Source organism: Pelophylax lessonae (genome assembly GCF_965119305.1).
Source record: "Pelophylax lessonae genome assembly, chromosome: 12".
NCBI lineage: Eukaryota > Metazoa > Chordata > Amphibia > Anura > Ranidae > Pelophylax > Pelophylax lessonae.
In genome coordinates, this window is record NC_138779.1 from 180976555 (window position 1) to 181002434 (window position 25880).

The following is a 25880-nucleotide window of genomic DNA, read 5'->3' on the forward strand; positions in this document are numbered from 1 at the left end:
GAATGTGCCTAGACTGCACACGAATTTTCCCGCATGACAGAATTCTACTTCAGAAGTGATGTCATGTGTTGGATTGCCTTCTTTGTGTTCTTTCATCTCTGAGCATGCCCAGACTTGCTCATAAGATTTTTCCCCATCGAAATCTGTACTAATGAGACAAAAATCGGACGTGTTTTGACGGTCGACAAAAATTATATAGCCTGCACACGAGGATTTTTTCGGCCGAAAAGTCAGAGTCGGTTGTCGGAAGCACCATACTAACAATCCGAAAATCGGCAGATCGGTCATCGGACGAAATTTCCCGGCCGAATTTCTACTCATGTGTACGGGCCTTTAGGGCTCTTTTCCATAAACAATGACCTAAAGAGGAATTTCATTCTCCCCTCTTTTTTCTTCGATCCCCTGCTTACCCGCTATGCAGAGTTTTCCTCAAAACCTACTCATAACCCACTGCCACGTGCTGGGTCCTTCTTGTCCGCTTCTTCTTCAGGCAGCCGACTCCCAATAAGTGTGCAGCTTCACCCTCTGGCCACTGTGTAGCTCCTGCAACCTCTTGGAGGTCACTTGATATCCAAAGAAGCTGCAGGAGCAGGGACAGGTCATGGTCACCAAGATGAGAATGGAAGTGGGGAGCAGGGCTGGATTAAAAATATGAATAATCTGCTTTTAAAACTTGTGGAGAGATGGGGATTGCAGGGAGGAAAATACATTTTTAGGAGTGAAGGTCTGCTTTAAAGGAGGAAGTGAACTCTGAAAGCTCTACCCAAAAAATGGCAGGCAAACTGCAAAGTACTAGTGTTACCTAGTAGATTACAACTAAGATCTCTAAATGTTCCCTATAACCTCGCTAATCTTCACCTTCTAAATTCAATTTAATCAAACCAAGGCTGCTTTTAAAAAAATGATGAAAGTTCTGGTCAGCATTCCATATCAAAGCGAGAGATCTAATTTATATTGCATTTTGGAAATTTAGTTCCACATCTGGAAGGCCTTTAGAAGGCCAGAGCAGGTCAGCTTGAGTAATAAGCTCAGGGTCATACCTATTCTAGAAGACTCATTTTAAAATGATAAAAGCAATCTACAATAACCTATAATGACCAATCAGAATTACCAGGTGACTGGTCTGACCTCAGAAAACAGTTCTCCTTGGCTGCTTTGGGTTACCAAATGTACATGAAGGCTTTCTCCTTTAACAAGCATGTGTCAGCCATATGCTTGCAGAGAGGGGGGGATGAGGTGGCAAACACAGTATATCTCAACCTGATAAAGGCGATCAAGCTATAAAGTAGTGGTGTGCCGAAAAGAAAATTCAGGTACCGAAACTTCAGAATGCACTTTGCCGAAAACCAAAACAGATAATTTTTTTATATAGAATTGTATTATATTTGACTTTTTATTTAATATCAATTTAAATTAATTTTCAACCATTATCAGCAGCAATAACCCTATTTTTGACCGATAACTTTTGTCTTAAATTATCACCACTTTTTTTTCTATCAGCAAAATTGCTGATACCCCTACTTTTCGGCCAATCAGTGCATTCCTACTATAAAGCACATAATCTTCTGAAATACACAGATATATACTACAACACAACACTACAGGTTTAACATTGATGAACTAAGTTTAAAGAAGAATTCTGTTACTTGGCCCAATGTAACTACGCATATGCCATACTTGAGGGATACCTCTAGAAGCTTCCTAGATCCTGTGCTGAGCAGCTGCATTCTGAACATAGGAGGTCATCTGGTCAGTTTGGTTGCCATTCAAAGCATGCTTTGCATTTTCACAATAAATGCAAAGCATTCTCTGATTGGACGAGGTGGAGAGCGCAACATCACTGCCATGACTCTATGTCCTCATCCTCTAGATTGCACTTGTTTTGATGTAAGCCTTATATAGGAAGCAATACCCTGCCCTTGTTCAGATGTAGCCCTCTAAATGCATTCCAGATGTGAAACTAAAAATTCCCAGCATGCACAGCGGTGTTATTTCTCTCTTCATCTTTCATATGGTGCACAGACCAGACTTACAGCCTTGGCATGGTAAAGTGCAACTGAACTCAGAAGGTGAAGATTTGCTTTGCTACAGGGAACATTAGAAATGTGTTGTACCGAAGCAGTGTCCTGAAAAAAATGTACTGTTTGGAATCCTTCCTGCAAAATAGCAAGGCACATCCTGGTATGTGTGCATCTAGGCACTCCTCTCCCTACAGCTCTATATCTTCAGTGCGGGATCTAAGGCACTGCTGTCTCTGACTGCCAGTCTTAAAGAGAGTTAGTGGAGATGCTCCAAACCAAGTCCCAGCATACCCTACTGGCTGTCTGCTGGGATTTAGAATTGAAGAGGAATGATGATGTATTGAGTGCAGTAACATGCATTTGACCTACAAAGCCTGCAAAACAATGTTAACCAAAAGGGACATGGAGAGTGTCCACAGAAACAAAGCAGGCTGAATGCACTCTTGAAACGGTTATCCACACTGAACTACTGAGGAAAATGGGAATCTTCTGCGGAATTACACATTAAAAGCAGGTAAACCATGCCCAACTACATAAGCTCTAAAGGCAATGTAAATGGACAGGTTCATTTTGATGGTAATCATGTGTATATGGAGATCTACACATCAGGAAAATTACTCTGGAAAAGAAATTGAAATGCCCTTATCTGTGTAGTGGGTTAAATATAATTTCCTTACCCCAATCTCTCTTTGCTCTCTTCTGGGGTCAGCTGGTCGAAGGTCTTCGCTTCCTCCTTGCCCAGAAAGGCTTCGTGGTCATACTGGAAGTCCTTGCTGTCATCGTGCTTGTGGTCACTTAATTCTTTGTCGTGGTGGATGCGATCTTTTTTCTCCTGAGTTGGCACACAAGTCACTAACCATGAACAAAGAGTCACAGCTAAGAGCACGCTTAGGGTCTTCATCTTTCCAGCAGAGGAAAACCTAAAACAAATCACAGTTTATTCCATTAGGATTTAGCACAACCGGACCAGAAACTGACCTCTGACCTGCGAGAGTTCAAGTGGACACCAGTTTCAAATCTGAACCGAAAGAGAAGGAAGGAGGTCACCAACACTCAAGGATGAACGTCCAACATTTATAGTGAAGACAGCATATTGACACATAGGTCAAGGTGACTAACATTTTGGGGCCTAGCAGGGTCCCCTTCCTGAGAGAGACACAGGAAGGGGACCTTGTGAGACCCTGACCTGAGTAACATAATTTTTTAGGATTAATCTTGGAAACACATCCTTTAGTACTGGGGACTTCCTTCTCTTTTGGTTTTGCATGGTGCGATTGGTTGTAGTCCCTACATGCACTACCCAATTGTAAAGGTCCAGCACCATCATCAATGTGCAGTTCCACCCAAGGCCGACCTCGGACCTTCTACCGATCTTATTAGAGTGAATACTTTCTTGCAGCAAAGGTATAACTATCAAAGTTCAGGTGAACATCAGTTTCAAACATGAGGTAGAAAAGAAAAAAGGGAGGAGTTCACCAGCACCCATGGATGAGTGTCCAAGATTTATAGTGTAGAGCACATAATGTCACATGGTTTAAGATAGGGATGCAGCGAAATGAAAATTTTGGGCCGAAACAGAAACCGAAAATGCAGGATGCCCTTGGCCGAAAACCGAAACCGACTTTTTCCCCCCCAAATAATTTTAAAATGGATAGAACAGGGGCATACACCAAAAACAGGCAGCGATGTACACCTGTCGCTGCCACCCTGTCACAGTATATGTACTGTGATGGGTTGGCAAGAGGTTAATTTAATGACCAATGGTATTTGTATTATGCAGCATGAGGAGATTAATGTATTGTCACTGCTGGTCACTCATCTATTAGTGACCGACCAGTGGCAGTTAATTAACCCCCTTTGTGCTGCATTAGTGCAACCAGTATCAGTGTTAATTAACACTGGTTGCACTAATGCATCAAGGGGGTTAATTAACTGCCACTGGTCGGTCACTAATGCATCAGTGACAATACATTAATCTCCTCATGCTGCATAATACTAATACCATTGGTAAGCTACCTCAGCTAACCCCTATCCCCCCCACTGCCTCAGCGTCCCCCTCGGCAGTACACCCTCCCCATCCCAACGATTCAATCTCCTTACTGTAGTGTCACTCTGCTGAGTGCTCCTCCAGTGTCCTTCATTTAAAAGTCCCGCCTCTGGCCGGCCGCCCGCCTCTCGGTGAGGTCACTACTACTACGATCTGTGCATGAATGAGGTGACACACCGAGCGGGATGGCGGGCGAGCGGGCGCTAATACGGTAGCTGTAACTATGTGAGCTTCACTTCACTGTCAGCGGGAGGATGAGCATGAATGAACTGACCTGACACCGGGCGGGAGGGCGGGGGGAGCCGCCGCTAATAGCTGTAACTATGTGAGCCTTCACTTCCCTGTCAGAGGAGATACCCGCATGACAGGGAAATGAAGCTCACATAGTTACAGCTATTAGCAGCCGGTCGCCCGCCCTCCCGCCCGGTGTCAGGTCAGTTCATTCATGAACAGATCATAGTAGTAGGGACATCATTGAGTGGAGGGTGGCCGGCCAGAGGCGGGACTTTTTAAACCTGCTAATTTTCGGCATTTTTAACCCATTATCGGCCGAAATGGGATAGGCCCATTTTCGGCCGATAATTTAGGTGGCCAAAATTTCGGTGCATCCCTAGTTTAAGATGCTTATCGTTTTGGGTCCTTGCAGGATCCCCTTTCTTAGGGCATTTCAGTGACCCAAAGGAGACCCTGCAAGCCAGTGAAACATTAGCATCTTGACCTTTGGTGATGCTACTACACATTTTTCACAATGATTCTTGGAAACATTCTCAAGTGCAGATGACCATACTTCCCTATTTTGGTTTTCCATAGCGCCATACATAGCAGTCCTTACGTGTACCCAGGGCCGGGACAAGGGGTGGGCAGTAGGGGAAGTTGCCCTGGGCGCAATGGTTTATTGCAGGGATTGGGGGGGGGCTTCTTGACCCTAACCCTAAGGGAAGGGGGGCGCAGTTTAGCATCCTTGCCCTGGGCGTTGGATGACCTTGTCCCGGCACGGGTCCAGCATCATCAGAAATGTGCAGCTCTACCGAAAACTCTGTAGATCTGACCGGAAGACACTTATCCGCAACAAGGTAACTACGATTACAGTTCAGGGGAACATCAATTTCAAACCTGAACCAGAAAAGGAAGGACGGAGTCGCCAGCACTCAAGAATGAGAGTCCCAAATTTTAATGCAAAGAACACATTACCATAGGAATCAAGATTACAACTTTTCAAGGGCTCATAGGGTCCCCTTTCCTTAGGGTAACTCAAGGAAGAAGAATCTGCAAGCCCCTGAAACATTGCAATTTTGACCTATGGGATCGATTCATTCTAGTCAAAAAAAAAAAAAAAAAACCCACATTCTCTGGTGGGGAACCATACAGGGCGCAATGGATTCTCCACCAACGAATGTTTGTGAAAGTGACATTCTCCGCTTTATCAACAGACCCTATAACCGGTCCTGGGACAGGGTTGTTCAGCGCCTAGGACAAGGATTCAGAATTGTGCCCCCCCACTAATAAAGCAAGCCATAGATTGGCTGTTCCAACCTGTATCCATTTTTTTCCCTCTCACTGTGCCCAGGGCAACCTCCCCTTATGCCCACCCCTGGTCCCGGCCCTGCCTGTACGCAATATAGGTCAAGGTGCCAACACGTGGGGGGTTGTATAGCATCCCTTTCCTGAGGTCACCGAGGGGGGTCCTGTGAGCCCCTGAAACATTGGCATCTTGACCTATTAGAGTAGTCCCTAATCTTCAGACACATCCTTGAGTGCTGGTGACCTCCTTGCTTTACTTATGGTTTTGCCGACACCATCTATTGCAGTCCCTACAGACGCCACCATATTACCTATCCAGCACCACCAGCAATGTGCAGCTCCACAAAAGCCCGGCTTCAGATCGGAGCTAGACTTAACCCTATAGAGCAGTAATATGCAAACTGTGGTCCTCCAGATGTTGCAGAACCACAAGTCCCATGAAGCATAGCAAGACTGACAGCCACAAGCATGACACCCAGAGGCATGATGGGACTTGTAGTTTTGCAACAGCTGGAGGGCCACAGTTTGCATAACCAAGCTATAGAGGAACTACAAATACCAACATGCTGCCACTTGGTTTTGGGCTTTCCAAACTGGCTAAGAGTTTTATGGTGGCTGTACGTTTTTATAAACGATCAATCTCTTTTTATCACCCCCAAAAGATATAATCAATCTACAGCTGACAACCCATTCAATCGATACAATGCACACACAGGGAGATGGGCTTAATTGCTAGTTTGAAGATGCGATTGCAAGTTATCATGGCTTTGTTTTCCATGAGTCAATCTAACGGATTATATTTTGATTCCGTTTATAAATAACTCATCTCTGTGCTGCTGATTGATATTTTCTGCCCCGGCCAATCGACTCAGTTTGATCAGATTTGATCTAAATTGATTGAAAGGGAATTTATGGCTTTTCAATTCGGCAACATAAAACCTCAACTATATTTATTATCAAGCCTTCAAAGCATAAATATTTTTAGGCACAACGTATGATCTACAGATATTAGAGGACTCGAGGCTGCGGGGTGGTGTTCTCAGCTGACACCCCCAGATAATTCATCTTGAGGAACGATGCTCAGCTGACACCCCCAGATAATTGATCTTGAGGAGCGATGCTCAGCTGACACCCCCAGATAATTCATCTTTGGGGGAGGGCAATGCTCAGCTGACACCCCCAGATAATTAATCTTTGGGGGGGCGATGCTCAGCCGACACCCCCAAATAATTCATCTTTGGGGGCGATGATCAGCTGACACCCTCAGATAATCTTGAGGGGCGATGCTCAGTGGACACCCCCAGATAATTCCTCTTGAGGAGTGATGCTCAGCTGACACCCCCAGATAATTCATCTTTGGGGGGCGATGCTCAGCTGACACCCCTAGATAATTCATCTTTGGGGGGCGATGCTCATCGGACACCCCCAGATAATTCATCTTGAGGGGCGATGCTCAGTGGACACCCCCAGATAATTCATCTTTGGGGGCAATTCTCAGCTGACACCCCTAGATAATTCATCTTTGGGGGGGCAATGCTCAGCTGACAACCCCAGATAATTCATCTTTGGGGGCGATGCTCAGCTGACACCCCCAGATAATTCATCTTTGGGGGGGGGGGGGGCAATGCTCAGCTGACACCCCCAGATAATTCATCTTGAGGGGGGATGCTCAGCTGACACCCCCAGATAATTCATCTTGAGGAGCAATGCTCAGCTGACACCCCCAGATAATTCATCTTGAGGAGCGATGCTCAGCTGACACCCCCAGATAATTCATCTTTGGGGGGGGCAATGCTCAGCTGACACCCCCAGATAATTCATCTTGAGGGGGGGATGCTCAGCTGACACCCCCAGATAATTCATCTTGAGGAGCAATGCTCAGCTGACACCCCCAGATAATTCATCTTTGGGGGGGGCAATGCTCAGCTGACACCCCCAGATAATTCATCTTGAGGGGGGGATGCTCAGCTGACACCCCCAGATAATTCATCTTGAGGAGCAATGCTCAGCTGACACCCCCAGATAATTCATCTTGAGGAGCGATGCTCAGCTGACACCCCCAGATAATTCATCTTTGGGGGGGGCGATGCTCAGCTGACACCCCCAGATAATTCATCTTGAGGTCAGATCTTCCAGCTATGGTTTGTAGAGCAGGGTGACGGTTCAGTGTACAGATCACATGGGTTGTCCCTGCATGCATCTCTGATCTCTGGTGGTCGATCGATCGATCCAACCTTCATCTAATGTCTATGGCCAGTTTTATAATCAGCAATGGATTTCCCAGCAAACTTCCACTGCATGCAAGATCAAAAAACCTAAAATTCTAACAGGAAAAACGACCCAGATCACACATCCCCAACCACCCCTCTATCAGCTATCGATGGCAACAATGTAACTTTTAGCAAGTTTGACAAATGCTGCCAAAGTTCCAAAATTGCAACTAATGGCATTTCCCAATTCTGATCCCTATCAGTGTGATCTACACAGCAGCCTGCCACGCATTACATGCACCCCCCACCCCATTATCACTCACCCAGACAAGAGACTCCAACCTCCTAACTCAGGATCAGAACTTTGTATATAGCGCACTGCCCCTTTAAATGGATGAATGGATTTGGGCGTGGAGAAGGGCGTGCTGTCAGTAATTAGAATACTTGCCCGCCTCCGATGGGCGTGTTTACAGAAGGTTCTGGACTGAGAATCGGGCGCTGATTGGCCGGCGCTCGCCACGTTGGCACGTGCACGTGTAGAGGTGGCTGGGTGTAGACGTGCCGGGGCGCGGGAGCGCGCAGGGAGGAGGGTGGAGGGAGGGTGTTGCTAGGTAACCTGGCAGAGTCAGCTGTCAGGGTGATGGAAGACAGCTCTGTGTGGATTGGTGGATGGGGGAAGTTTGATTTCCAAACATTGCAGAAGGCCAGGCATGGATTGCAAGAGAAATAAATATGATCACTTCTATTCTTATTATACATTCATATTGTTTATGGACCTTCAGATGAAATAAAATGAATACTCCATGACATCAAACAGGTGTTCAGTATCTACAGTTCATTTATTGTAGTAAGCAGCTACTGCCTAAGTAGATAGGCCAGTCCTCTGCCAGCAGATGCATTGTGGAACCCTTGATCTCTGCAAGTAAGCAGTGGTCTCTCTGCAGAGGTCTGACACCCCCCGCTGAGTCACATCTACAGCCCTGCAATCATCAAAACTCATGTTCCCACCAATCAGAAAGCTTTGGCTCAGAAGGGGATGTTGGGATGTCTGCGGAGAGACCACTGCTTCCACAGAGATCATAAAGGTTGTGCAGCATGCTGGAAGAGGTCAGATTTCACTCAGAGCTTGGCCTAGAAACACACACAGGCCCATATTTCTGCTCAAGACTGGCCTCTCTTGTACATGAAAAGCAAACAAAGGGTTGGGTTGGTTTGGGGGGGTCACACCCTGAACATGCATTTCTAAAGATGGTGCTGCTATGAAAACCAATATACATATATAACTACAGAGGATAGCACACACATGCAAAATAAATAACCATAAAATGTAATAGGCCAACTAAGACCTGATCAAAATAAGTAAATATGGGGATTTGGTCCCACCATATGGCCATATCGTGCTCAAGCCCACTACTGCGTCAAAGTACCCCATTATCAGTGGGTCCTACACTATCCATAAAATAGAGAATAAATCCAACCTCTCTAAACCATTGGAGATACTTAACCACTTGCCGACTGCCTAACGCCGATCTACGTCGGCAGTCAGCCCCTCACAGGCAAAGTGACGTAGGGCTACGTCACTAGCTTGTGAGGGTCTAGGGAGCGAGCGCGCGCCCCCGGAGGCGCGCTTCCGCTCCCGCGTGGTCACGGACCCGATGTCCGCCGGTCACTCGGCGATCGGCGGGGGAGAGGGAGAATGTCAGGCAGCTTGTGTAAACAAGCCATTCTCCTCGCTGTAAAGACACTGATCAAACGGATCTAGTATGTAGATCCGTTGATCAGTGTCCTTACAGCTCAAGCCACAGCCAATCACAGTAGAAAGCACGCCCCTAGGGACACACACAGCCCCTCCCTCCCAAATAAAGTTAACCCCTTCACAACCAGTGTATTTTTACAGTAACAGTGCATATGTATAGCACTGATTACTGTAGAAATGTCACTGGTAACCCCAAAAGTGTCACAAATGTCAGTCAAGGGTCCGATCTGTCCGCCCCAATGTCGCAGTACCGCAAAAAAAATCGCAGATCGCCGCCATTACGCGTTAAAAAAAAAAACAACAAAAATGACAAAAATCTTTCCCTTTGTTAGTAAACGCGATAACTTTTGCGCAAACCAATCAAAATACGCTTTTTGCGATTTTTTTTACCAAACATATGTAGCATAAAACAAATTTGATGAAAAACGAATTTATGCAGCGCTAGCTCAAATAAAGTGTAAAGTGCTGTGATATAAATACAATATTCAATATTTTATAAAGTGCACACTGTATGATCAAATATAAAAAAATGCTATGTGCTGAAAAAATCTCTGAGCAATAACAAATAAATAAATATATAGATAAATATATTAGTGCACAATAAACAAAATAAGTGGTTAGAAATAGTCCAAATATAGATGGCTGACTTCACTTGAAAGAAGGCGCACATTCCAATTTATGTTAAAGTTGGCCATGTGCAATCACAAGTAAGATGTTCCATGCAACATGAAATTAATTTATCATTGTGGCACATTGTGATTTCCAGGACCATGGATCTTGCTCTTCCATAAAGAACACATAAAAGAACAGATTTCATTAGCGGAAGCTGACCCAAAAAGTTCCAAGGCTACATAGGAGAAGTTCTGGTCCTGTAAAGATCCCGGGCAATGTGCAATAATTTTGAAGGTCTATTATTATCTGCAATCTGGTGAGTGGGGAACCTTGAGGGGCACCATATCACTCTGCAAGCACCTTAATTATTTGGCACCTTGGCACCTTAATTGGATCACTTTAAGGACTCTTTTCAAGCACTGAATATTTATTTGGACTATTTCTAACCACTTATTTTGTTTATTGTGCACTAATATATTTATCTATATATTTATTTATTTGTTATTGCTCAGAGATTTTTTTAGCACATAGCATTTTTTTATATTTGATCATACAGTGTGCACTTTATAAAATATTGAATATTGTATTTATATCACAGCACTTTACACTTTATTTGAGCTAGCGCTGCATAAATTCGTTTTTCATCATATTTTCCTAAGACTTTCTTAGTGTTTGCAGCAGCTGCCTATTATTGCATTTATTTTTATTTAAATTTTCACGTTGTGTAGCGCGGGTTTAATTTTTGTTTTTCACATAAAACAAATTGGCCGAAAATTTTAAAAAATTTTGATTTTTACATTTTTTTTGGGGGAATTTCATATAAAAAAATGTGAAAAATATTGTTATTTTTGCAACATTGACGCTCTTTTTTTGTTTATAGCGCATGATCAAAAAATCACACAGGTGATCAAATACCACCAAAAGAAAGCTCTGTTTGTGGGAAAAAAAGGACGTCAAATTCGTTTAGGTACAGCGTCGCACGACCGCGCAATTGTCCGTTAAAGTCACGCAGTGCCGAATCGCAAAATACCCCCTGGTCAGGAAGGGGGTAAAATCTTCCGGGGCTTAAGTGGTTAAGCCCCGTACAAACGATAAGAAAATCTGTAGGGAAAATTCGTCCGACGACCGATCTGCCGATTTTCGGATTGTTAGTATGGTGCTTTCGACAGCCGACTCCGACTTTTTGACCGACAAAATCCTGATGTGCAGGCTATAAAATTTTTGTCGTCCGTCAAAACAACGTCCGATTTTTGTCTCATCAGTACAGATTTCGATGGAAAAAAATCTTATGAGTAAGACTAGACATGCTCAGAGAAGAAAGAACACATAGAAAGCAATCCAACACATGACATCACTTCTGAAGTAGAATTCTGTCGTACGGGAAAATTCGTATGAAAATAACCTCTTCACTTTCCCCATCAGACTAGCATGCCACAAAAAACGGACGACAGATCGTTGGATAATCTGATCGTGTGTACGGGGCTTTAATCCTTACATGGGAGAGTTGTGCTTGAACTGCACTATAAGGGACTCCTATATCTGCTTACTAGTGGACACTGATAACAAAGTACAGGTGTGGGAGGGTGGGGTGCAGGTTTAGAGAGGTTGGATTTATCCTTCATTTTATGGATAGTGTAGGACCCACTGATAATGGGGTACTTTGACGCAGTGGTGGGCTTGAGCACGATATGGCCATATGGTGGGATGAAATCTCAATTTTTACTTATTTTGATCAGGTCTTAGTTGCCTTGTTATATTTGATAAAAAGGGGTAGGAGAAGAAAAGCAGCGCCACCTCAGTGTAGATTAAAAGGTTATTTATTGCATAAAAACAACGTAGCAACTCACACAGAGGAAATCGTTGATCAGCAAATGGTGATGGTTCATCTGCAACACTGCAGGGATGTTCGGGAAGTACACTGTGGCGGCCGTGGTCCTGGCTGTGCCGGTGGAGTCCGACACTTCCTGTGGTTCTGGCAGCATTCAGTATCCAGGCTTACATCCAATAGTGGCAGGGGGGTGCTCGCATTCGGAGCATGCGTGCTCCTTCCTCAGGCGATCTTTTCATAAGAACAAATGTACTTGACTCTTTCACTGGCGCAGGTCGAACGTTGTGTATATGTACCTGTCTTGTTATATTTGATGGCTATTTCTTTTGCATGTAAAAAAAAACCTGAAAGTTGAAAGGATTAAAAGCCGTGCATGGAAGCCAGCCAGCCCCCAGTCTCATTCAAAGTCCCAAATATTTTATGAAATTAGGAATGGAGGCACTGTGCTTTACAGGCCAATGCCTCATATAAAGTCCCAATCTGTGTTTTATACTGCATCCGCCAAGGGGATGGAGGTGTATGCTTCTCAGCTGGTCCTTTTCAGTTTGTACCATCGCTACAACATCGCTATTAGAGTTTTGATATATTAGACCAGTCATAGATGGGAGCGGGTTGGGGGAGGTTTGGGCTGCCTCCCTTCCACCTGTCTCCCATCTATCCATTAGCAGCCATGTGCTTCCATTTTGGAGACACTAAATTAGAAAGTGTTAGGACTGCAGGTAAAACAGGGTGCCGTGTAGTGGCCCTGCAGCTTACACATGCGTTTGCAAATGCGTGTCAACTAAACCCCTGTTCTTTGTATCATGATACAGGTCTACTTGGTTGGTGGCAGACTGGAGGGTGAGTACATCAGACTGGGGGCTGGCTGGCTTCCATGCAACCCTTATAATCCTTTTCAACTTTCGTTTTTTCTGATACAGGGATGGAGACGCTGGGCATTACCTGCTGGTGTCTCACATAAAGTCCCACCTAGCCTATATTGTTCATTTCTTTTGCATGTGTGCGCTATCCTCTGTAGTTATATATCTCTCTTGTACATGGACAACCTCGGTGCTGCTCATCATAGTCCTTCTCCACCCTCCTTTGAAAATATGAAAGTATATCAGCAGCACTCCACTTAACTCCTTTGGCAGTATTTTTTTAAAGCAGAAGTAAACCCATAAATGTAACTGTTATAAAAAACAGTGCCTGGAATGTAACTGTCACATTGGTTGTGCCTGGAATGTAACTGTCACATTGGTTGTGCCTGGAATGTAACTGTCACATTGGTTGTGCCTGGAATGTAACTGTCATGTTGGTTGTGCTCTCTGTCAAACCATCCAATGGCTTGTATTATAACTGATCCCATGGGCAACACAATGACAGTTGGAGATTAAACAAGGCCAAGATGGCAGCTTCCTTGGCTGAAAAAACAATAGGAGGGTTTACCTTTAACCACTTAAAGCGGAGTTCCAGCCATTTACTCACCTGTCCAACGGTCCAGCGATGCGGCCGCCGGAAGCCTCGATCCTCTCCCTCGGCGCCGGCATCACTGCTGTGGGCACCCGGCTGTTACAGTTTGCGGCTTCACAGCCGGGTACCCACTGCGCATGCGTGAGTCGCACTGCGCGCCGTGATTGGCCGGCAATCTTCTGGGACCTCTGACGTGTCCCAGAAGATTGCAGGGAGGGAGGGGGAGAGGAGAACTTCCGCTCAGGGCGCCGCGGCGCTCCGAGCGGAAGTGGGAGCGGGTACCTGTCAAATCTAGGTACCCGCTCCCCCCCCCAAAAAATGACATGCCAAATGTGGCATGTCGGGGGGTCAGGACTCCCTAAAGCGGAAGTTCCACTTTTGGGTGGAACTCCGCTTTAAGCCCCGGAAGATTTTCCTGCTAAAAGACCAGGGGGTATTTTGCGATTCGGCACTGCGTGACTTTAACGGACAATTGCGCGGTCGTGCGACGCTGTACCTAAACGAATTTGACGTCCTTTTTTTCCCACAAACAGAGCTTTCTTTTGGTGGTATTTTATCACCTGTGCGATTTTTTGATCACGCGCTATAAACAAAAAAAAGCGACAATTTTGCAAAAATAACAATATTTTTCACATTTTTTTATATGAAATTCCCCAAAAAAAAATGTAAAAATCAAAATTTTTTAACATTTTCGGCCAATTTGTTTTATGCTACCTATGTTTGGTAAAAAAAATCGCAAAAAGCGTATTTTTATTGGTTTGCGCAAAAGTTATTGCGTTTACTAACAAAGGGAAAGATTTTTGTCATTTTTGTTTTTTTAACGCGTAATGGCGGCGATCTGCGATTTTTTTGCGGTACTGCGACATTGCGGCGGACAGATCGGACCCTTGACTGACATTTTTGACACTTTTGGGGTTACCAGTGACATTTCTACAGTAACCAGTGCTATACATATGCACTGTTACTGTAAAAATACACTGGTAGTGAAGGGGTTAACTTTATTTGGGAGGGAGGGGCTGTGTGTGTCCCTAGGGGCGTGCTTTCTACTGTGATTGGCTGTGGCTCTAGCTGTAAGGACACTGATCAACGGATCTACATAGTAGATCCATGTGATCAGTGTCTTTACACCGAGGAGAATGACAGGTGGCTTGTTTACACAAGCTGCCTGACATTCTCCCTCTCCCCCGACGATCGCCGAGTGACCGGCGGACATCGGGTCCGCTGGTCACACGCGCGGGGGGTCCGTGACCGCGCGGGAGCGGGAGCGCGTCTCCGCGGGCGCGCGCTCGCTCCCCAGACCCTCCCAGGCTAGTGACGTTAATTAACGTCACTCTGCCTGGCAGGGGCTGACCGCCGCAGTAAATCTACTTGCGGCGGTCGGCAAGCGGTTAAATAGGCTATCCACCCTTTAGTCCATCATGAATGCTGCTGCCAGGCTCATCCACCTTAAAAACCGCTCAGCGTCTGCAACCCCTCAATGTCAATCCATCCATTGGCTCCCACTCACCCAAAAAATTAATTTCAAATTGCTAACAACAACTTACAAAGCCATCCACAACTCACCCCCCCAGCTACATCACTAACCTAGTCTCAAAATACCAATCAAATTGTCCTCTCCGTTCCTCCCAAAACCTCCTGCTCTCTAGCTTCCTCGTCACTTCCTCCTATACTCGCCTCCGGGACTTCTGAGCCTCTCCCATCCTTTGGATTTCCCAACCCCAAGCTATTTGATTATCCCTAACTCTATCCACTTCTAGGCAATCCCTGAAAACTTTTTTCTTCAGAGAAGCCATTCCTGCCCCCACCTAACAACTGTACTTTCATTTTCTTCATCAGCTCACCCCCCCCCCCCCATAGGTATTACCTTTTGTATCACTTGATCCTCCCTTTTAGATTGTAAGCTCTAACGAGCAGGGCCCTCCTGTATTGAATTGTATTGTAATTGTACTGTCTGCCCTAACGTTGTAAAGCAATGCGCAAACTGTTGGCACTATATAAATCTTGTATATTAATAATACTTCAACTTTAATAATCAATAAATTGATTGCATACAGTATTGTCCTCACCTAAAAGCCAAGTTTCCTTAGCACATTTCAATACACCTGGCTTATAAGCAAGCCAGGAGTGGCAAAACACGTCCAGGAAGGTTGGCTTCTGGGTGGAGACACTACTGTATGCAATTATTTCATTTATTAAAGCGGAGTTCCACCCTAGTTATACATTTTTTTTATAAAAATACCCCCGGGACAGTCAGGGCTAGCACATTCCACAATGGCTAGCCTCTGATCTGTCCCGGGTTGCACTTACCTTTCAGGAGAAATACTTACCTTGAAATTGTCTTCTCCAGCGCTGCCATCTCAGGTGTGGGCAGCTTGAAGCCAGCGCGATCCTCTTCCGCGTCCTCTTTGGTCCTCCTCCTCCTTCTTCGGTCCCACGATGCACTGCACCGGCCCCGACGTCACTTCCGGGTCGCGCCGTCATCCCTCCACAGCTTCTGGGCATGCCCAGAAGCTGTTTAGAAGGGAATGACGCGCGCGCCCCGGAACTGACGTCGGGGCCGGTGCAGGCGCAATGATTCCTGGGAGCGATGACGTTCAGCTCCCAGGAATCATTGCAAAAGCCAGGAAGTGACGAATCGCCGTGGCCGCCGAGGGGAGGAAGAAGGAAGTAAGGTGAGTATATTTTCTCTAAAAGGTAAGTGAAAAAAAAAAAAATTGCGATTATCCATTTGTTTTTCAGGTGACCGGGAGCGAGAAGATGGAGGTAAGTATAAATTTCGGGTGGAACTCCGCTTTAATATAAATACTGCAAAAGGAGCTCAGTGGAGTGCAGCTGACATACTTCCATGTTTTCAGAGCTTGGCCTCACACACAGATGGCATGGTAGTATTAAACTGTGGACACACATGGGCAAACGTGGCAATATGCAGCCAACACACCGTCAGTTTTGGCCAGTGGCGGCTGGTGCTCCATGGGCCAGGGGGGGGGGGGGGCGGCAGACGGACCACATCATACCCCCCTCCCCGGACCACACCAGCTCGCACACCATACCACCCCCCCCTCCATCGCCGGCTCACTCACCCTGGATTGACGTGGAGGGCAGGCATTGGCGGCTTCCCCCGGCACCGGCGGCTTCCCCTGCGTCTCCTCCCTCCTCCTCCTTGGCCAATAGCATGGCCTCTCCTTTCATGCCAATTGGGAAACGGGTCTCAGGACCCGCTTCCTGAATGACTGGGAGGAGAATCAGTGTGATAAAAGCGAATATTAATTAGCTATTGTCACACAACTGGGTGGGAGCACTGCTCCCCGAGCCCACCCTTTTTTGAAGCCTATTAGAGTCTCTGGCTCTAATCACGTGCTTCAAAAAAAAAAAAAAAAACCCCATTGAAATCCATGCGTCCAGCGCCCTGCATGTAGATTAGGTGGCCGGACGCATGGTTGTGGGGGGGGGGGGGGGGGTCCACCACTGGTTTTGGCTACACCTGGGTAGCACACTGCCAATCAGTGGAGTGACGAGGTCCTCCAGTACCCAGGATGCACAACTGCACTGCTCTTCCCTGCTGCTATCACATGATATAGAATGAGCATACTGCCCTGTGCCTGTGGTCCATTCCCACATGCTCTGGCTGTAGATGGTTGGCTTTGAGTAAGCATTGCACACATGTGGCAAATTGCTTGCTGTCCAGAAGCTGGGAGGCGGTTGCACATGCATGGTGTATATTAGGCATTGGCTAGGGCAGAGAGTGGGCAAGTTGGACAGCAGTAACTGCCATAGCAAATTTGAAGCTGTGGCTGAAGCCTGGGAGCTATGGTCTTAAATAGACTCTGCCTAACCCAAGATGACCACCAGAGTCACATGGGGCACCAGCATCCAATCAGTTAGCTGCCCCCTGTGACCCTGAAAAACCACAGAGAAACCAAGTTCCTCTTGACTTCCTCTTCCCTGCAGTACCGCTCCAGTTGAGCGCCACCTGCAGTGGAGAATGCAGACTACACCTTCCTACACAGACATTTTCAGAAGATATTTAAAGATTAAATTCATGTATGTCTCTTTAGGAAATTGCCCTTAGGCATTTCTATTACACCTTACTCCCAAAAAGCGGATATAAAAACAATCTCTTTGCCATTTAGTAAATGAAGCATGAGCATGTATTCCTCAAAAATAGAGAAGTGCAGAGACCCTCCTCCTACTGAACAGTGGATCTCTGTGGTCAACAAGAGAAATGTATGGAGGACCTCACAGCAGCTTTAAAAAAATGTGGTTTTACTGGCAATGTTTTCATTTTACTCAGGAATATCATTCCGCTTTTCTCCCCAAACATCCTAGACCTCTAGAACTACACCATCTACTCTGGGCTTGCACCCCACTAAATACTGGTGTGGTGGGTAGACTGCAGCCCCTCTAAACCTTCAATCAAATATTCTAAAAACCCCAGTCTTTCTGCAAAATGTATGCCTAAATGTTAGTTGCTTAAAGCGTTTATTACCGTAAAAAAAAATATTGATCCTGTTTCTTTAAAGCATGCTATACAGCACAGTGCTTGTGCTGTGTAATTTGGCCCCCCCGTATCACCTAAAAAACCTGGCTGATCATGCCAGTTTCTGCCCTCCCCTCTGTACACTGACCACGGTGTATCATGGCTGCTTAGCCCTGACACTGTGGTCAGTGTACATGCCGTGGTCATCTGCAGCCAATCCCTCAGCTCTGTGTCACGCCCCCCCAACCCTCCTCCTGCTGCTCAAATAACCGTTGATATGTTATATAATCCTGTTTGTCTCCTAAGCCTGTGTGCCTCTGTCTATGTGTTTTATAAAAAAAAAAAAATGCTGTATATACCTGGTTTCAGTGTGCTGCTCGGTGATCACGTGACCAGCTGGCTCTCTCCTCCCGAGTGATATTAGCAGGGGAATCTCGGCCCTGCCCCCTGCAGCTGTCAGACGGGGAGAGGAGAGAGCCAGTCAGTCATGTGATCTCCGATCAGCACACTGAAATTAGGTATATATACAGCATTTTTTTTAATAAAACACAGAGACAGAGGCACACAGGCTTAGGAGACAAACAGGATTATACAAAGTCCTGCAAGTGGCATAACAACCACTTTAATGCAAATGAGCTACCAGACCAGATGTTATGTAACATTTGCTTAAAATGATTGTAAAGTCTAGTTTTTTTTTTTTCAATACAAATAACAAACGTTAAACTTACCTGCTCTGTGCAGTGGTTTTGCACAGAGCAGCCCAGATCCTCCTATTCTCGGGTCCCTCTTCTGTGCTCCTGGCCCCTCCCTCCTGGTGAGTGCCTCAACAGCAAGCAGCTTGCTATGGGGGCACCCGTCTTGAGTCCCAGCTCCCTTTGTCCATTCAGACACGGAGCTGTGGCCCGGCCCCGCCCCCTGTCTTCTGATTGGCTGACTGATTTTGACAACAGCGGGAGCCAATGGCGCTGATGCTGTGTCTCTGCCAATGTAGAGGGAGAGTCTCAGATGGCTCAGAGAGACACTCGTGAACATTGCTGGATAGAGAGAGGGGGCACAGCTAAGTATTAGAGGGGCTGAGGGGGGCTGCTGCACACAGAAGGCTTTTTATCTTAATGCATAGAAAACTTTTATTAAGTTATCACCTGTTTATTATTAAGCACTTTAGCACTATTAAGTTATGAACTGTTCTCCTCTTATGAGCAGTATAGAAGGAGAAATTGTATAATTCAAGCTATTATTGTACCTATAGAGCATAAAAATATATCCATATAATGTATATGTAGGCACCGTAGAGACAGAGTGTTTTGGCATATAAAAGAGCATATTATTAGATTGGAGCTCCCAGGGATGACCCCCATAAGAATGTGTTTTAAATAATGATTGCGAGTGCGCAGCCAAACGCCCCCTTTCACACATTATCCATGCATGTCCTATCGTTTCCCTAAGTCCACCCGTTACTAGGTGACGGAGGACGCTGGAAGCACGGACTTCCTGGGTAGGAGGAGCGGAGGGAGGCGCACATCGTATTTAAGTCCCTATACGAGCGTACAACTCCACCTCTGAAGACGTCACTACGCTCTGACGAAACGCGCGTCAGGTGGAACGCACGCCGTCAAACCCGGAAGTAGTTTGGAACGCAAACCGCTCTCCACGCTACAGAGATCCAAGAGAGGGTTATGTACAGCGATTTGCTTGTTTTTTACCGGCTTTGTCAATTTTTTTATTGAATAAACTTTGTTTAATGGTACTGCACTATTGGGAGCATGTCCTTCTTTCCTTAAACATCTGGGGATACCGTGTGGAACCCGCACATCCCGCTTGGAGGATCCCAGCGGAGAGGGACAGGAGCCCAGCAGTTGCCAGCATTCTGACCTGGAGGGTCACTAAAGCGCTATCGGTCTCTTTGCCGGAAGGTAGTTGAGACCCACCTCATCTGGTGAGTGTACATCTTACCCTAATACCTGCATGATTGGAGATCCTGGTTCATTGGAAGATTTAGCACCAGCACTTTTTCATCTTTTCTTGGCACAAAATTTTTTTTTTGGAATATTTATCACTGAACCACTCATGAACTATTTTATATGTCACTTAGCACTTTATTGTCACTGTGAATTTTTGGACTTGATTTTGGCACAATAATTATTCTTATGATATTTATGTCTTAAGGGTACAGCTCTTTTAAAGTTTTAGAGAATTTTAGATCTTATTATATTGCATTTTTTACTCTCCCAGTCCCCTGCACATATCAGCAAGCGCTATATTATCTCATTTAGTTTGGGATTTTTTATATACAAATAACAAACATTAAACTTACCTGCTCTGTGCAGTGGTTTTGCACAGAGCAGCCCAGATCCTCCTATTCTCGGGTTCCTCTTCTGTGCTCCTGGCCCCTCCCTCCTGGTGAGTGCCCCAACAGCAAGCAGCTTGCTATGGGGGCACCCGTCTTGAGTCCCAGCTCCCTTTGTCCATTCAGACAAGGAGCTGTGGCCCGGCCCCGCCCCCTGTCTTCTGATTGGCTGACTGATTTTGACAACAGCGGGAGCCAATGGCGCTGATGCTGTGTCTCTGCCAATGTAGAGGGAGAGTCTCAGATGGCTCAGAGAGACACTCGTGAACATTGCTGGATAGAGAGAGGGGGCACAGCTAAGTATTAGAGGGGCTGAGGGGGGCTGCTGCACACAGAAGGCTTTTTATCTTAATGCATAGAATGCATTAAGATAAAAAACCTTCTGATTTTACAACTCCTTTAAGGTGCTGTGATGTGAAGAAATTTTCAAAGAGACATTTATTATACTAATAGCGTTACAAATTTGTGTGGTGCTTACTATTCAATAACTAATAAAAATATACAGTATATATATTTATTAAAATATATGTAAAATGGTTTAACGGCTAAGTTCACCTATGCGGGGAAAAAAATAATAAATGCGCATATTTGTGCAGAAAAATCATTTTTTTTATAATAAATGCATTTATTATATTTTTTTCCCCAGGAGCTTGCAAAGCATTGCACCCACGATCAGACAGGCTTCTGATCAGTGCCTTTGCAGTCCATTGAGAACTACAAGCCATCTGCCACACTTTTAGGAGCTGGCAGAGCCCTGCACAGCTGCAACAATTTGGAAATGTGATGGTGGGTGCGAGGAGAGGAACCTGCCCGCTATCACAGGGAGGGAGAGTGGGGGGTGCATCTTAATAGCGATTTGAACGTGAATTGCCCTTCAGTACGGAAGGTGCATGGAAATGTGGCCTAATGGTGTATTTTCTATTTCTTACTTCATAGAGGATGGGAACGAGCACTGGTATTAGTTTGGCATGTCATACCTAATACTATTTCTAGATGATCCCTTCAACATAGCAAATCTTCACTTTTTAGATGTACATTCACTTCAACCTCCTAAGGCTAGATTCACATTACTGCACACCAAGAATGCTCACAAAATCATACACATTCCCACAGTGGCATAACTAGAACCTTCAGGACCTTGGTGCAAGAAACCATGAAGGGCCCCCATGGCAGGGGTTTGCACAGGCTGGGATTGCATTGGCAACTATCATCTTGGATAAAGTATTAATATTGGATTAAGTATTACACTTCTGCTCAGCACTTTCTAAAAAGCTCTTCTCTATCCCTCCACAGGTAATGATATGCTGCTTTCAAAATCCACCTTTAACTGAACTAGAATTATTTCTCTAATTTGCTTAATGGTAATGATATGCTGCTTTCAAAATCTTTTACCTCTGTCCATTGAACACTGATGTTTGTTTTGCTTTCTCTTGTCTATATCCAAATTATGAGCTGTCCTTATCTTTATTACTCTGCCATTCTGCCCTCTTGCTATTCCTTGTAGTCTGTTTTTGGTGTGAGAAGTTTATTCTGTCAGCCATGTGTCCCTCCTATGCAACCCTAATTGATTAATTGGCAATACCTCCACCCAACTCAGTATAAATGTAAGCCTTTCTAGGGGAAGCACAGGCTGGGATTGCATTGGCAACTATCATCTTGGATAAAGTATTAATATTGGATTAAGTATTACACTTCTGCTCAGCACTTCAGCGAATGCACAAAGCATACAACTGCAGGCTAAAAGAAAGATTACAGTTGATCTGAGACTCTATACAACTTTTCCATCTCACATTCAGTCTACTTCTCAATCTCACCACCCTGTATTATGCAATCCCTAATTCTCCTTCTCATGTTTGCATCCTCTCTCCTAAAACTTTCTCTCCTTCACCCCTCTTCTCCGCCCCACAGCTTGTATATATCACCCTCACTTCTATCTTCACCTTTATACTGCACTCATCAACTCCTGCTGATTCTGAACCCACACACCAAAAAAACCTACAGGACACTGAGATGTGTCCCCCCTCATAAATCTTACTCCCATATCACCTCCCTCACCCTTCTGCTTCTCCTAACCTCTGGAGATATTTCCCCAAATCCTGGACCACCATCATTTACCTTTGGCAGACATACCCGTCACCCCCTATCCTCTGACACCAGCCGAAATCCACACAATCTGGTTTCTATTCCTCTTCTGCCTAGAGCCAACCTCCCTTTCTCCTGCGCCCTCTGGAATGCCCGCTCTGTTTGCAACAAACTCACCTCTGTCCATGACCTATTTATCACAAACTCCTTCAACCTGCTTGCAATTACTGAGACCTGGCTTCAAGACTCTGACTCTCCTTCTCCTGCTGCCCTCTCCCATGGTGGCCTCCTGTGGACTCACTCTCCCAGGCCTAGTGGACGGAAAGGAGGTGGGGTTGGAATTCTGCTTTCCCCTCAAAGCACTTTTCAGGTTCTTCATCCACCCCCTTCTCTGTCTCTCTCCTCATTTGAAGCTCACTGTATTCGTCTATTTTCTCCAGTTTCGTTGAGAATTGCTGTGATCTATCGGTCTCCTGGACCGGTATCAGGCTTCCTTGATGACTTCTCTGCCTGGCTACCCTACTTTCTCTCTTCTGAAATTCCCACAATCATTCTTGGAGACTTCAACATCCCTGTTAATCTTAACACTCCTACTACTTCTAAACTTTTGAGCTTAACCTCCTCTTTTGACCTAAAACAATGGACACATGCTTCTACTCACTCTAATGGCAACAGCCTTGACCTCATGTTCTCCTACCTATGCACCCCTCACAACCTCTCCAACATTCCATTCCCTCTCTCTGATCACCACCTCATTAGTTTCACTCTCTCCTTGTCCTCCTCCTTACCTTCCAACTACCGAACAATTACCCGTAGAAACCTTCGCCATCTGAACCCTTCACTTCTTTTTTCTGCTACAGATGGTCTCTTCAACACAATCTCATCCCTCTCCTGCCCCAACATGGCCACTTCTGTCTACAACAGTTCACTGTCATCTACCCTGGATGCTTTGGCCCCCCTCACTACACACAGAATCAGGCCCCGACCGCTTCAACCCTGGCAGACAGACAATACCAGAAGCCTCAAAAAACGTAGTCGCGCTCTTGAGCGTCTGTGGCGTAAGACTAAGTCACAGCAAGACTTCAGTCAATATAAATCTGCCCTCCAAAAATACAGTTCCTGCCTCCACACTGCCAAACAGACCTACTTTATCACTCTCATTAACACCCTCTCACACAGTCCCCGTCAACTCTTTTCGACCTTCAACGCTCTACTTCGTCCTCCATTGCCTCCACCCACTAACTTACTCACTGCCCAAGAGATTGCCAATCACTTCAAAAATAAGATTGATACAATTCGTGAAGAGATCTTTACACTAAAGATATCTCCCTCACCTTACACACCTTGTCCTCCTGCACAATCAATACTTCCCTTGTTTAACCCAACTACTGTAGAGGAAGTTACTAAAATGTTTTCCAATGCCCACCTAACTTCCTGCCCCCTGGACCCTGTTCCTTCTCAAATACTACGGTCACCCTCTGACTCTATCCTACACTCTTTAACTCATATCTTCAACCTCTCCCTCTCCACTGGCATCTTCCCCAGCTCTCTAAAACATGCGCTAGTAACTCCCATACCAAAGAAAGCCTCACTAGACCCCTCCAATCTTAATAACTTAAGACCCATCTCCTTACTCCCTTTTGCTTCCAAACTCCTTGAACGTTTAGTCTACAACCGCCTGAGCAAGCACCTCATTGACAATAACCTCCTTGATCCCCTTCAGTCTGGATTTCGCCGGCAACACTCCACAGAAACTGCTCTCCTAAAACTTACAAATGACTTACTAACAGCAAAAACCAACGGTCATTACTCAATACTCTTACTCTTGGACCTCTCTGCTGCCTTTGATACTGTTGACCACCCCCTCCTTCTCAAAAAACTCAAGTCGCTCGGTCTCCGTGGCTGTGCTCTCCATTGGTTCGAATCTTACCTATCTCACCGCACCTTCAGTGTCACTTACAATTCCACTTACTCCTCTGCAACTCCTCTTACTGTTGGGGTCCCCCAAGGTTCTGTCCTTGGACCGCTACTATTCTCAATCTACACCTCCTCCCTGGGTCAGCTAATAGCCTCCCATGGCTTCCACTACCATTTCTATGCTGATGACACCCAAATCTACCTCTCTACCCCTCAGCTCACCCCAACAGTCTCCTCCCGCATCACTGATCTACTAACAGACATATCAGCCTGGATGTCTCACCACTGCCTCAAACTGAATCTATCTAAAACCGAGCTCATAATATTTCCTCCTCTACGTGCCCCTTCCCCGGAATTCTCTGTCAAGATCAATGGAACAACTATTAGTCCTTCCACACATGCCAGGGTGCTAGGGGTAACCCTGGACTCTGCACTGTCCTTTCAGGCCCACATCCAATCCCTGTCCAAATCATGCCGCCTTAACCTCCGCAACATCGCTAGAATACGGCCCTTTTTAACCAATGACACCACCAAGCTTTTAATTCACGCCCTGGTTATCTCTCACCTCGACTATTGCAACTCCCTCCTAATTGGATTACCCTTACATAGATTATCCCCCCTTCAATCCATAATGAATGCTGCTGCAAGACTTATCCACCTTACCAACCGTTCAGTGTCCTCCAACCCTCTCTGCCAATCCCTTCATTGGCTTCCACTCACCCAACGAATAAAATTCAAAGTGCTAACAATAGTTTACAAAGCCATCCACAACTCTGCCCCCAGCTACATCACTAACCTGATCTCAAAATATCAACCTAGCCGCTCTCTTCGGTCCTCCCAAGACCTCCTGCTCTCTAGCTCCCTTGTCACCTCTTCCCATGCTCGCCTCCAGGATTTTTCCAGAGCTTCTCCCATTCTTTGGAACTCTCTACCCCAATCTGTCCGACTGTCCCCTAATCTATCCATCTTTAGACGATCCCTGAAAACCCTTCTCTTTAAAGAAGCCTACCTGGCTACTAACTAATAACGCTGTTTCACTTGCTTCATCAGCTCATCCCCCACAGCTATTGCCTTTTGTGTCAATTGACCCTCAATTTTAGACTGTAAGCTCTAACGAGCAGGGCCCTCTGATTCCTTTTGTTTCAAATTGTAGTGTAAATGTAATGTCTGCCCTCATTTTTGTTAAGCGCTGCGCAAACTGTTGGCGCTATATAAATCCTGTATATTAATAATAATAATGACCCCTGGCCGGGGCCCCGTTCCCTCCGAGCCCGGTGGCGGAATGCCAGGGCCCAGTTGCGAGTGCAACCTTTGTTACCTTGGTAGTTTTCGTCACTGGTGGTTTTTTACTATTATTTTTTTTACCTTTTTTTACAACTTTTTTGTTTTACTGTTTTTTAGGAGCCCCATTGGGGGACTTTGGTGAGATATCAGGGGTCTAAACAGATCTTTGATGTTCTACCTTTGAGACAGAGAAAAGAGATTGAAGACACAGCCCTCAATCTCCATCTCTGCAGCTTTAGCTGCACAGAATGAATGGACTGGAAAAGCTTCTCGTTCATTCACAAACTGAAGTATAATAATCACAGTTTACTGTGTTTCAGTTATGA

At 45.6% G+C, this 25880-nt stretch overlaps 2 protein-coding genes across 3 annotated transcripts in view; one reads left to right on the forward strand and one right to left on the reverse strand.

Annotated features, from left to right (window-relative positions):
* RCN3 (reticulocalbin 3) overlaps positions 1–8190 on the reverse strand; it is a 33809-nt gene extending 25619 nt beyond the window's left edge. For both annotated transcript variants that reach the window (XM_082274436.1, XM_082274437.1), the window contains exons 1-2: positions 8123–8190; positions 2699–2941 (exon numbers count right to left, since the gene is read on the reverse strand). In XM_082274436.1, coding sequence (XP_082130562.1) covers positions 2699–2922 — 224 coding nt within the window. In that variant the 5' untranslated portion in view covers positions 2923–2941; positions 8123–8190. The remainder of the gene's footprint in view (positions 1–2698; positions 2942–8122) is intronic.
* Positions 5083–25880, forward strand: LOC309568953 (uncharacterized protein; the record flags this gene model as incomplete). Its single annotated transcript, XM_082274718.1, has 3 exons — positions 5083–5141; positions 22273–22927; positions 25875–25880. 3 exons carry the CDS (start codon positions 5083–5085, stop codon positions 25878–25880), a joined length of 720 nt encoding a protein of 239 aa, XP_082130844.1.